General features: G+C 44.6%; 1 protein-coding gene and 1 pseudogene across 1 annotated transcript in view; both read right to left on the bottom strand.

Moving 5' to 3' along the window:
- The window catches only part of STMND1 (stathmin domain containing 1), a 35,452-nt gene extending 22,455 nt beyond the window's left edge, over window positions 1–12,997 (bottom strand). The window contains 3 exon segments of the mRNA XM_067754843.1: window positions 9,677–9,909; window positions 10,185–10,376; window positions 12,991–12,997. Of these exon segments, the coding sequence (XP_067610944.1) occupies window positions 9,677–9,909; window positions 10,185–10,376; window positions 12,991–12,997 (432 nt within the window).
- LOC137231585 (actin-like protein 6A pseudogene) lies at window positions 1,178–9,443 on the bottom strand (annotated as a pseudogene).
- Window positions 12,998–14,002: the final 1,005 nt, after the last annotated feature.

The following is a 14,002-nucleotide window of genomic DNA, read 5'->3' as shown; positions in this document are numbered from 1 at the left end:
TTAATGGTGAGAGTAGTTGTTTATTTGACAATTGCATTGCAGTCCATTATGTAACTAAACCACCTACTGAAGGACATCTAGGTTTCTAACCTCTCAATATAATAAACAGAACTGGTATAATATCTGTGCATATACATCAGTGTGAACTCACCCAATCCTTCCATGAGAATAAATTCCTAGATGTGGACCTGCTGAGTCAGAGGATATACATACTTTATATTAATATGTGTTTCCAGAGGGCCTTCTATAAATCCTGCACTGACTTACAATCCCACCTTCTCCTTTTAAGGATGTCTATTTCTTCATACCACAGTTTCACTGCTTGTAGATAGGCTGAAACATGGCATAAAAGGGGCTGATAGGTGATTTAGTAAACCACCAACTCCAAAATGCTGGTGCATGTCAAATTTTTCATAATTCCACAGTAAAAGAAGGAAAATATAAGGAGTCTTTCATGAAGCTAAATTAATTTGATTTAAAGAACTGTCATTTATTTTGAAAGGAAGTAAATTAATATGTTCAGAAAAACTTTTCTCTCCCACTCCTCATTCAATGGAAGTCAAGGCCTCTAGTAGATGTTATCAGCCAACTTCTTCTCCATCTAAGACACACTTACCAGAGGAATCCTCTGTAGTATCCCTAGAAGAGGCAAGAACATAAGCATCTTCTACAGACTACTGTCTTCTAGCTATTTTTTTTTTGGCTAGTAATTTTTATTTAATTTTAAAAGCTTAAGGTAAAAAATACAGGCAGTAAGTTTTACTAGTCAATAAAAAGCAATTCTACCAACCCAGTGGTAATATACTAAACGGAGTTGGAAAGCATTTTACTGAAAGCAAAATATTTCGAGAAAATAGACATTTATACAAAATTATAAAATGCTTGTAATAAGAATAAGTGCATTTCAAGGAAAGCACAAACTTATTTTAATCTATAGAGCCAGTTAAAGCCTTAAAAAATTTAAGTGGAAGGCTTCCCTGGTGGTGCAGTGGTTGAGAGTCCGCCTGCCGATGCAGGGGACATGGGTTCGTGCCCTGGTCCGGGAAGATCCCACATGCCTCGGAGAGGCTGGGCCCATGAGCCATGGCCGCTAAGCCTGCGCGTCCGGAGCCTGTGCTCTGCAATGGGAGAGGCCACAACACTAAGAGGCCCACGTACAGGAAAAAAAAAAAAAAAATTTAAGTGGAAACTGACATATGCAAAAATGTATAAACATTCTACAAAAGATGGTTGTTCTTTTCCTGAGTCTACTACAGCTATGAAACATAAGGTGACATAGGAGGTAGAGGTTTGGGAACTCTTCTCAAGGGCATTTCCTTTCTACACGCTGCTTCCCTCCTTCTTCATATTCTTGTTTGGAAATCCACATCTGCTGAAATGTGCCCAAAGAAGCTAGAATGGAGCCACCGATCCATGAACTAAACCTCTGTTCCACTGTTGTATTATTTGCAATCAGTTTCAACCGCATACTTGGGGGTGTTTTCTGAGAGAGTTCTCTATTCAACCTGTCAGTAAAGCTCTGTATTAGCGTGTTTCCTCCCGCCACTATAACGCTGGCACAGAGACCTGGTCTGATATCAATATCGCACATTCCAACACTTGCAGCGACAACATGACTGACGCCCAGCATTGTATTTCCTGATAACCCCTTTACACTGGAAGAGTCAAATAATCCTTCAGGAATCTTTAACCGTTCTGCTCCAAAATCACAGTTGTAGTCATTGGGGAATTCATAATGAACAGTTGGCATCTGTGCGGCTACTTTTTCATCGTAAGTTGAATCTGATACTTGAAGTACTGAGCCTTGAAAATCCTGGATAACACAGTTACACATGTAATTATGCCAAGACCTTGTAACCTGTGGCCACTTCTCTCTTCTGTTCCAGTTTGCTGGAGATCCTTCACAAACAGCTTCTTTTGATGCAATCAATATATGGAGCAATCAGTTCTATATTCATTTCTTGGAAGAGTTCTCTGCACTGCATAGTAATACAGTCTCCAGCAACAGGGGATTTTACAATGCTTTGCTGAAGGACATGGCCATCATGAACTGGAACTGCAGTGGTATGAGTGGCTCCACTGTCTAAGATAAGCCCAGTAGAATGACCATTAGCAAATGCTGTCAAAATAGCGGTTTTGCAAAGGAAGAACGCAGGGATGTTGTAGTGTTCAAACATTAACTCTGTCAGTTTCTCTCTCTTTGCTCTGGTATTCCATGGTGCTTCTGACATGAGAACAGGATGCAGGCTGGCTTCTGATTTGACTCATTTTGGAGGTATGAGCCAAAATAGCCTGGAAACTACCCCAATCTTCAACCATCCCAGTTTTCAGTGGTGGAATATGGCCTCTGTATTCTCCCTCGGAACATGCAGGGCATTTGTATCTATGTAATAGGTGGGACCGCCTTGTTTGCCTTTATCACCATCTATTTCCATCAATGTACTTCCATCACCTCTTTCTACACCATACCAATAGCCATAGGGAAATCCATCTTGGGAGAGTCCTCACCAGCATAACCAGCTTTCACAGTATAGGATCCAATGTCAAACACAAGGGTTCCGGGCTTCCCTGACGGCGCAGTGGTTGAGAGTCCGCCTGCCGATGCAGGGGACGCGGGTTCGTGCCCCAGTCCAGGAAGATCCTATGTGCCGCGGAGCGGCTGGGCCCGTGAGCCATGGCCGCTGAGCCTGCGCGTCCGGACCCTGTGCTCCGCAACGGGAGAGGCCACAACGGTGAGAGGGCCGCGTACTGCAAAAAAAAAAACAAACAAGGGCTCCAACTTCATCTCCCCCGTACACCCCGCTGCTCATGGCTGCTATCGATGCGACTCCTACGCTAAAGGCCACCAGGCGAAGTGACTGCGGGTCCCGAAAAGCGATGGTCCCCGACTCCCTTAACTTACACCGCCACCCACCTCAGGCAACAAAGCTGCGTCCACACCCTTCTGGCCATTTTTAAAATGTCTACTAATTTTACTATTTTGGCCCAAGGGGTGATCTTCTCCTCTGAAACTTCAAAGAGCCTCAAGACTCCACCCTCCAACTCCCACTCTTTTCAGCACAGCCCTGTCACACGGATACACGTGTGTGTCTTGTTGGGGGTCACGAATGGTACCAACGAGAAAATGCCTGGATCGGGTCTTGATGAATGAGCTTCCAGTGGGGAAGGAGAAAAGGTCATTCTAGACACAGGAAAAAGTACACACAAAGACAGGGTGTGAAACAACATGGTGTGCCGAGGAACTTGAATTACTCCAGTTTAGCAGAAATAGACTGAGGTAGAAAGTGGTCGGTGCTGAGGTGGGAAAGTCTTTTGCGACAGGTAAAGACGTGTCATTTTATTTTGAAGGCAACAGGAATCTTTTGTAGGATTTTTACACATGGATGTGTAAAAGCATCAGGTGTGATTTTTAGAAAAATCACTTTGGGGTTAGTGCAAATGGCAGGAGTAGAAGGAAGGATGGGACAGCACAGAGCGACCAGTTACGATGTCTACAGTTGTTCAGGTGAGATTGGATGACACATGAACTAGGACCGTGGTAGTGAAAATGGGGGAAAGAGGTGGGCCCCGAAATATCAGAAAGGTGGATAACGGACCTCTCAGAGCTTCAGTTTAAAGGAGAGAGGTCCCTGGGCTTCCCTGGTGGCGCAGTGGTTGAGAGTCCGCCTGCCGATGCAGGGGACACGGGTTCGTGCCCCGGTCTGGGAAGATCCCACATGCCGCGGAGCGGCTGGGCTCGTGAGCCATGGCTACTGAGCCTGCGCGTCCGGAGCCTGTGCTCCGCAACGGGAGAGGCCACAACAGTGAGAGGCCCGCGTACGGCAAAAAAAAAAAAAAAAAAAAAAAAGTCTGCAATAAAGGAGAGAGGTCCCTTCTGGCTCTAAATTATGACTCTAGGAACTAAACAGAAAACACTCCCTTTAGGAAAACAATAAAAGGCCAGGACACTGGCATGAAACTCTTGGGACTTTCACAATAAAAATCATACCAATTTAAAAATCTAAGCACATCTGACCACCTTCTGGAAGCATTCCAAAGCTCCCTCAGAGGCTAAGGAGAAATCACCATAGCTAGGTGGTGGGCCCCTGTCACCCTCGGGTTCTCAGAATTCAATTAGCGATTCTCACATGTTCGTAGGGAGACTCGCATTGCTTATCACCCTGTTTACAGAACGTGATCACTCCAGCTAAACCAACATCAGTTCATTGTGTTGATGGTTAATTAGTTCTGTGGCTCAGAACTACACGGGAAAGTATGAAAAACCAACCAACTGAACAAACAAGTAAGCAAATAAAAACTCAACAGATCTGTACTATGACTCAACGCAAGGAGAAAGTGGGAGAGGATCTACATGCTTTTCTCTTTCTCTCTCCATCTCTTTCTTCACAGACTCAGTTACTGCCCATGTAGCCCCTGAATGGTAAGCTGACCGAGGAAAAGAGTCTTTACATATTACATGCTATGTTATTATATAATAACAATCATATCAGGCAGGGCCTCCTTCTCCTTTGTTATACGAAATATATATAATATGAAACACACACACACACACACACACACACACACATATTTTATATGACAAAGGAAAAGGAGGCCATGTCTGATATTTACCTTTTAGGGGCTCACAGTTCACACTGAAGGTAAAGATTATACTGTCCCTCTTTCCAAATGAACTATTAAAAACCAATATCTACAGTGAGAGTAAGACAGTTATTTTGACGAGTTCACTTCGTTTCCCAGATCCATCGTTTTTTGAACCTAGTACAGCACTGAGTTACACACAGGGACTAATTTTGCCATTTAAGATTTCCCAGTGGAGATCCTGAAACAGGGAACTGATTTAACAACAACAATAAACAAAATGCCCATATTGGAACTGAGAGCAAACTTGAATGTTTTCAGTCTAACACGTGGCTTTTCACAAAGATCATCTGTCAAATACAAGTCAGAATAGATTTAAATGCTACAACCCTGAACAACCTCCCAATTGTTCCCACAAAGCAATTCATCCAGGCCTGAGCAAGGAACTTTTCCATTTATGCTTATTTAGGTATGGTCTGCCTTCAAGCTCTGTCAGTGACCAAAACTTAAATTGTAGTCAATGAAACACAAGCTTCCAGCATAAAAGAACATGCAACAGCCTTCAGTTTCCAGAGCAGAAATTTAAGGTTTTTCTCTTTTGCAAACTAAGAAGTCTTTCAAACATCTTATCTATGTGCAACACATTCTGGAAATTTTAACACCCAATTTCATAATCTAGACTTGAGAATAGACATAGTCCAAAGATGAGAGATATTTACAAACTAATTAGATCTATGCCTCACAGGGATAGGGCATAGACAGTTTTCCTGGTCTACCTATGCGTGCATTTATATTTTCACACCAATAAGAAGTCTGTCTGCAATGGTACTGGGGGAAGGGGGTGGGGAGGTGGGTCGAAGGTTTTATTTTTTCCTTGAGATGAAGTTGTAGCAGAAGTACAGATTCAATGTTTCCACATTTTGTATCAATTTCATTTTATGCTTCCTTGTCTTAATAAAAATTGATAAATTTTAGACAGAATTGAAAAACTGTGCATTCCAAGGTAACAGCTATGCATGGGAATTAACACCATTCCGAAAAAGGTATTACTTTTAACTACAGAAAGGTGTTTTGTTTGTTTGTTGGTTGGTTGGTCTGGCAGTATTATATGTTGTGTTCTAAAGCTTTGGGGAAACAAATTTGCCAAACAGCTTGGAGGGAGGGAGTCATTTGTCAAGGCTCCCTGGAGCTGAAACCTTCTGAAATCAAATTATTGGCAGATGCATTTTATAAATATATTTGTCTGTAGACATATAGGAAGAATTTTCTCATGAAATTTTGATTTTTTTCTAGTGTACTTCAAATAAATGTAATAATAAATAGCAACCCTCCAAAAACCAAACAGAAATATATATATTCATATTTTAACATCTTTATTGGAGTATGATTGCTTTACAATGTATATATAAATATATATTTTTAATTGCACTTTAAAAGTTAGCTCCTTTTACTGACGACAAACAAGAATTTTCTTGTCAAAGTTTAGGGGAAAACTGTGAAGGATACTTAGAGATCATCTATTCCAATCTAGTCTCTCCCCTTTTATATTAAGCAAGAAACTTTGAGTTAATCACATAGAAGAAGAGCATTTCTCTAAATAAAAAAGTTTCCCATGCTTTCCTTCTTATGCATTATTTTATTACCATGTCCTCTTTCCACTTTAAGGGAGAGTGAACAGAAACTCTGCAGGCAGATCTCAAGAAGTTTGATTCAGAATATTTTGAAGTCGTGCCGCTAAGAAACATAAATATTTCATGCAAGCAAACATGTTCATCTCATTTAAAAGACACTGCCGAACTAGTAAACTCTCAGCCTTACGCATTTATGAAGGTAGCAAAAAGTACTGTTCTGACAGCCTGAGAGTGTTTAATTAATAATCATACTTTTCCCAGATCAGATTTCCAAAGTCAAATGCTTGGGGTAGGGAAAGAGAGGTACAGACGTGAGTCAACTCTGAGTCTATTTTCAGGTTATTTTAATATTAAATTTCCTCCTTGCTGAGTGTCATTAGTCTAGTTATGCTACTAGGAAACAGGAAGATGCTAAGGAATTGCAGGAGCTGGGAGGGACATGCAGTCACCCAAGAAACATTCGTTAATGGCTGCTCTGCACCAAGCACTGTAGCGAGCACTGGAGACACAAAGACAAAGAGCAGTTCTTGGGCTTCCCTGGTGGCACAGTGGTTGAGAGTCCGCCTGCCGATGCAGGGGACACAGGTTCGTGCCCCGGTCCGGGAAGATGCCCCATGCCGCGGAGCGGCTGGGCCCGTGAGCCATGGCCGCTGAGCCTGCACGTCCGGAGCCTGTGCTCCGCAACGGGAGAGGCCACAACAGTGAGAGGCCCGCGTACCGCAAAAAAAAAAAAAAAAGCAGTTCTTTTCCTCAGTAATAGCTTAGGATGGGAGGCAAGCATTGGAAACAAATAAGTACAATGAAAAATTCTGAAATATGATAGGAGAAGGTGTAAGGTCCACTCCACCAGCACGGGGGCAGGGGCAGGGGGACTGCAAAGAGTGGTCTTGAGTCGTATTGAAACCTGGGGGCATATTTGCCTGTGGTCCAGGAAGACAAAGAAGGAAAGGTCTGAAGGAAAGAGAACAGGTGCAAAGGCACAGAGGTAGGAACAGAATGGGGTTGCGGAACACGTGGTGAGGTCTGACCAGAATCGGAGGGAAAGGAGAGATGAAACTGGAGAATTTGACAGGCGTCAGCTCGAGAGTCACTAGTAAGGCACACTAAGAACTTAGGATTTTATCTCACATAAATAATGGTAATAATAGTGATTGTAATAATTAATATCAAGTGCTTATTCTGTGCCAAGCTTTGGTATGAGCACTTAATGTGAACTCAATTCATTTCATCCTCACAACTCTATAAAATAACTATTATTACCCTCATTTTACAGATAAGGAAGCCAGGGCACAGAGAGGTCAAATGACTTAACCAAAGTCACACAACTAACAAGTGGTGAATCCAGAAATCAAACCTAGGTAGTCACATTCTTGACCATTGGTTGGTGTGTCTACCTAGTGGGTCACTGACTTTATTTCAGCAGAGAACTGACATAATCAGATTTTATTTTAGAACGATCCCTCTGGAGGTCATGTGGAAGATTGGAGCTGCAGGGCAGGTGGAGGCTGGTCATGAAGGAAGCACCCAGGAAGACTAATGAGGAGCCTTGTACCAAAATCCAAGCAAGGAAATTCAGGAAGAAACCCAAACCCCTCCCAGGCCTTGAGATGCTTGGCCCAAAGGGACCTAGTGCATTTGACACTTGGAGAGGATTGCTTTTCAGCACTCCTTCTCTATACAACAAAATTATTTTCAGTAATAACCATGAAATGGGACAAATGATAAATGGCCAGAAAACAAACTCAAATAGTGAAAATTTTCTTCTACTGAAGTCTTATATGTAATCATGCCAGTAAAATAAATTTTAAAAGATTTTTGCACAAACAAGGAAAAGCAAAATGGATTAGTACTTTAAAATCACATTATTTTCTGGAAAAGGAGAGGGAAAAACAGCATTCTTAATGTCACTCCACAGCAGTGATGAATAATAACAAAGATGACCAAATTGCTCCCAAGAAGCCCATAAATCTATTAGGGAGAAGCAGCTTTAAACAAACAGTTACCACGTGATAAGGGAGCACCAGAGTATTTGGGCAGTGGTGCTCGGGCTCAGCGCAGACAGGAGAAGTAGGATTTCACGAGGCAGACGGGCAATGGGGCCCAGGGAGGCATTCCAGGAAGAGGGAATGGCATGGGGAAAGGCACAGAGGGTGAGGAAGCCTGGAGGAACTGAGCACTGCAGGTTCTTGGCTTGGCAGACCTGAGGGTCCACGAATGAGAGCGTCTGGGGAGCAGAGGATGACATTAGACAGACCAGTAGGACCAAATGTAAACTTTTGCACACTGCAGGGAATTTTTTTCTTAGCAAGATAGCCTGGTTAGGGTGGTGATGGGAGAGGCAGAAAGACCCAATAATAGGTAATGGGGCCCTAAAGGCAGACAGTGGCGGTTGGGATGGAAAGCAGAAAACAATGTTGAGATGGGTGGGCATCTGGGGACAGGCATCCCCCAGGGCACCAGGGACTAAGTCTGAGTCCCAGCCTTTAGCTGCCTCTGGTTTGTTTTTGATGGACGCACACACAGTAGGTGCTGTAACTGATACTGAAGAATGTCTTGCCCATCACCTGCTGAGAGAAAGTGTGTGCTCTTTAAACTGTAGTTCCAAAAATGCGCTTCAGGAGGGGTGACCTTAAGTCTTGGTTTGCGGCAGGCAGTATGGGCTTATATCAGACTGTCTGGGCAAAGTTATTAATAGGGCTCCCTTCCATTCTTAAGAGTATTCTGCTTTTAATGATAAATTATATGGTAACACTGTCTTTGGGTAACCGCTCCGGAAGGAACCTTTGTGGGTTCCTAGTTCTGTTTGTGGAATCTCGCCCCGGTGGTGAGGATGTAAAGAATCATGGACCGCATTTCCGCCTCCCTCAGCCCATCCCTCCAAACACTACCCTAGAAAAAAGCGCCTATTCTTTTCTCCAGAAGAATTACGGGAGATGAAACCTTGAGGGAGAGTGGGCAGAGTCCTAGGACGAGACTCTTGACAACTGGTTCTATCTCCAGCTCTGCCCCCAAACGAGCTGTGGAGCCTCGGGCAAGTTGTCCACCTCTCTGGGCTTCTAGATCCTCTTGTGAGCAGCACGAGGGCTCAGCCAGACGGCTGCTAAGATCTCTTCCAGCGCTAAGGAACTCCCAAGGGGCCCACTTTCCGGAAGCCTATATGGCGGCTCCCAGGAACTCTGTTTCCCCTGCGAATCACCACCAAACCAGCTCTGTGCCGAACGCCCCGCTCATCCCGTTATTCCTACCTCTGCCCTGGGGTGCGACCACCTTCGCGGCCTCTTGAAACACAAAAGCTAGTCCTGTAGCAGCACGAGACCTGGTTAAGACAGCAGTTAAGCGGCCTCAGAAGAAAGCCGCTTCCTCCCCGCCCACCCACTGCCCGTCGTCCAAGCCGCCTCCAAGCGTGGGAATCGCCAGGCCTGCCGGGTAAAACACTTTGTTCCCGTTTGTCTCTTTGTTTTTACCTGGAATCCCTCTTTCCAGCCCTTCTGAGGCGCGGGCACACGTCTCTGTTCTGCAGCGGCCTAGGAAGGTCCGCAGCCCACGGTGCGCGCCGCGCGCCGCTCCTCGGGCCGGGCCGCCCCCTGCGCGCCCTCGAGCGCTCCTCGCCGCGCCCTTTGCGCACGTGCGTTTCGGCCCTGCGCGCTGCGCCTCCCCCCGCCGCCCTCAGTGACTCCAGCCTCTCCCGCCTCGCGCACTTAAAGGCTCGGCAGGAGGCGCTCGACACCAGGGCCGTGGCCCGGAACCGTCGCCACAGTAAACCCCATCACGCGGACCTAGGACCTGGGCGGCAATGGGACTTTTGTAACCGGGACCTGCAAGATCGGAGGCGTTTAAAGGACACCTGGGTTGCCCTCTCCCGAGCCTAGTGAGGGGAGACTGCTGCCTGGCCACGCTGGTTTTAAAAGTACCCTAGGCGCCAGCATCCTGCGGGGACCTCTTTTTTTTCCTTTCCAAGGCATCGTGGGGCACGTCCCCACCCCTGCTGCCTCAGCCGGGCGCTCAAGCTGTTGGCTTTGGGGCTACAGACCCCGTGGGGACTGTGTAGAAGGAGGTTGCGAAGAAGGCGACCGTAGGAGTCCCGCCGGCGGAAGCAGCGCTTGAGGACAGGTGGACGGTGGAGGCGGCCCGGCTGGCAGCAGACTGCAGTGGCGCAGGGAGACCCTGGAGGGGACGGGCACGCAAACAGAAGCCCACTCAGTGAAGAAAACCAGACTTTTAGGATCATAAACAGCTCAGCAGCCGCGAAATGGGTCATGCAAATCATTTTTATGGAAGGTGCATTTTATGAGCTGTTACCTTGTAAGGAAAGAGGGTGGATGGGTGTGCATTATTTCTCTCAGAGAATTAAAATGGTGGCATCCATCAAAGAAAGGCAGACCAGGTGGACTGCCCAAATGAGCAATAAGTTGTTCCTTCCTGGATTTTTTTTTCTTTTTATCCTATTTCCAATTAATTTTTGTTTTCCAGAATAAATTATTTTTAAAAGAGTTGAAAGGGATCTAGACGTTATCTACCAGCCCCTTATTTTACAGGCTGCAAACTTAGGCTCAGTGAGGTTGAGTGACGTAGACGGGGGTGGGGGGTGGGGTGGGGGGGTGGGGGGGCAGTTAATGAGGGAGCTGGAATGAGGCACCAGGTGGCCTCACTCTGTCCCGTGTATCCGTAACACCAGGCAAATACGAGAAAGGATTCTTGGAAATGTCGTACAAGTTCTGGATCCTGCTAAGGAAATTAATGGTCAGCTGTGTTATAGGAAGCTGATTATTTGCTTTGTACCATTTAAGCTCATTTCACTCTCCTTACTGCTGTGAGGGTGCTGCCTGTCAATTTTCCTTTGGCTAAAATTGAAGAAGAGGAAAGATGAGATGAAACTCAAGCCAAGGCATTATGATTGTTGAGCGACAGGCATTAAAAATTTGTGAATGAAGAGTTGAAGCCAGGCTAAAATGGTGTTTTGGGAACTTCTCTGTGTTACCTCATGGGTGTAATAAGTCACATGAAATGTTCCAATTGGAAACTGAAAAATTCTCAACTAGAACTCAATACAGAGGACACCTACAAAACGTTCTTGAGAAAGTTTAACGGAAGTTTGTAGGATGAACTGTAAGAGTGAAATACTACAGATCTTTTTTTTTTTTCCTTTGAAGGCCATCTGTGAACAGAGGCTTGCTAGGACATCAGTGTGAATGAATGATACCCAAATGTATTGTGCAGCTATCTTCTGAGGCATCCTATCATTTACAGTCCAAAGTTGTGGAAAATGCCCGTTTTTTTTAACATCTTTATTGGGGTATAATTGCTTTACAATGGAGTGTTAGTTTCTGCTTTATAACAAAGTGAATCAGCTATACATATACATAGATCCCCATATCTCCTCCCTCTTGCGTCTCCCTCCCACCCTCCCTATCCCACCCCTCTAGGTAGAAAAATGCCCTTTTTAAAGGTATGTGCTGGAGCCTGCTTGTACTGTCTCATGAGAGACAATTCTCGGGAATATCTGGACCTAGTTGTTCAACACAGCCATTACTAAAAATTAAATTATATAAACTCACAGTTAAATTAGTTATATTAAAAACAAAGGTAATAAGTACAACTCAGTTTCTAATTGAAGAAGAGGAAATTATTTTAATCAGTTTCTAATTATTACAACTTACTACGTTTGAGTTTATTGACGTCTCTTGTATCTGTATGGTGTGCTACTGTGTGTCTCTTCCCAACTCCACCTTCAGTGATATCACGTTGATAGTTTAAAATCAGCCAAGGTAGGACTATGTACACCATGAAAACTGGTAAATGCTCCAAATCAAAGGCTTTCTCCCCAGCCCTCCTCCCCCTCCCCCTCCCCCTCCCCCAGAGAGCACACCACTGACTGTTTATTCCAGAATGCCAAGGCATGCCTCTGCCCTCTACACCGTCCTCTGACCTCTCTCTGCAGTGAAGCAGCCTCTGTTACCCGCAGCCTAAGCCACAGAATGTGTGCTGGTATCATTTCCACATCTCCCTTCACTGGAGCTGGGGCGCTATTCTAAGGCTCCAGGCTCTGTGTCCTTAACTATCCTATTCTGGTCTTGGATAACCTGTTTCCACCTGGATGACTGCTAGAGGGAAAAATCCTTCGAGGCTCACCCAAGCAGGGCTGTCACTTGCTCCCTTTAAGGTTTGACTACTACTCTCCATTTTTCTCCTCAGATATGAATAATCTCTGGAAGGTCAAGTTTTTACTTCCCTCCGGAATCTATTTAAGCCTGAGGTTTGTCTTGAGCTTTTTTTTCCTCTGGAGCGATGAGGGTATTGTAAGGACTTGGGCCTCTCACACTTTACAGTGCACACCCTGGAGATCTTGTTAAAATGCAGATTATGATTCAGTAGGTTTAGGGTGCGGCCCCAAATCCCACATTTCTGAAAAGCTCCCAGTGCTTCTGTCGCTTTTTGCACAGGGTCACACTTGGAGTGGGAAGGGTGCAGAACTCATCAGAATATCAAATCATGACTTCAAAAGGCAGAAAGGAGAAAGGAAAAATGGGAGGAAGGAGAAAGAATAGAGGAGGAAAATGACAGGGAAGAATAAAATGAAGTTTATTAGACAATCAAGCATAGAGGAAAAGAAACCCTGGCCTCATTTTATCAAGGTATCCTCTGTCTAGGAAGCACCTTTATCACATAACATTACAACTAGGAGCCTGAGGGCCACACCAGCTTCTCATCCTCTTCCCTGGTAGAGAAAGGATCTTTGCAAGTTAGTGGATCAGAGTGAAGAAGAAAAGAAAATCCTTACTTGCCATCACCCAAGCTCTGGAGGTAGCTTTTCCTCTTCTGTCTGTTCTGAAAGTTACCCTTCCAGGGATGACGGGCAAACCAGAGAGCAGACGTGTCTCCCTGCAGCACTGGGAAGGTTAGTATATCAGGGCGGCGGGGGTTGGCGGGGGCAGCGGTTGGTACCACGCCGCCAAGGGGTTTCAGAGTTCACATTGAAAGCTCTACAATTTTAGTTCAGACCCTAAGCTTTTCTAGGAAGTGGGACGTCAGAGAAATCAATTCTGATCCCACCACCAAATCCACTGAGTTTACCAGCGTTCTTCCTATGCATAGAAAAATTACGTGCTGACCTTCATTCCCAAACATGTCCCAACTGACTAATTATTTCAGAAATAGCTGACATTTTTGAGGGCTTGCTAAGGATTAGGTAAATGAGGGAAGCTGATGACTATGTTGGTATTTCTATTTTATCAGTCAATTGGCTTAAAGCAAGGATGGGAAAACTATGGCCCACTGCCTGTCTTTATCTGACACAGCTAAGAATAGATTTTAAATGGTTGAAAAAATATAGGAAAAAAAGAACATTAATTAGTAATTCCTGAAAATTACATGGCATCCTAGTTCCATTGTCTGTAAATAAAGTTTTATTGGAACAGAGACACTCCCATTCGTTTACATATTATCTCTAATTTTTGCTACAATGGCAGGGTTGAATAGTTGTGACAGAGACCATATGGCTTACGTAGCTGAAGATATTTATTATCTGGCCTTTTATGGAAAATGTTTGCTGATCTCTGATTTAAAATGATAAAGTAATTCCCACAAGGGGATGAAATAATTCTGCGGAACCTCAACGGCCTGAAAGAGTTTGTACTGCTTCCAGAAGAGCCAAAAACTCCCAGGAAAGAGCTGCCATACGAGGGGAGTTTATCTCATTAACTAACAACTCCCAGGCCCATGAAACATTTTGTTAAGTGGCTTCATTCAACTGCTAAAACCCTCCCCTGCTTCGATCGAGTGCCCTGTTCAAC

Source organism: Pseudorca crassidens, chromosome 10 (genome assembly GCF_039906515.1).
Source record: "Pseudorca crassidens isolate mPseCra1 chromosome 10, mPseCra1.hap1, whole genome shotgun sequence".
NCBI lineage: Eukaryota > Metazoa > Chordata > Mammalia > Artiodactyla > Delphinidae > Pseudorca > Pseudorca crassidens.
This window is presented reverse-complemented; position numbering and strand designations above follow the sequence as displayed.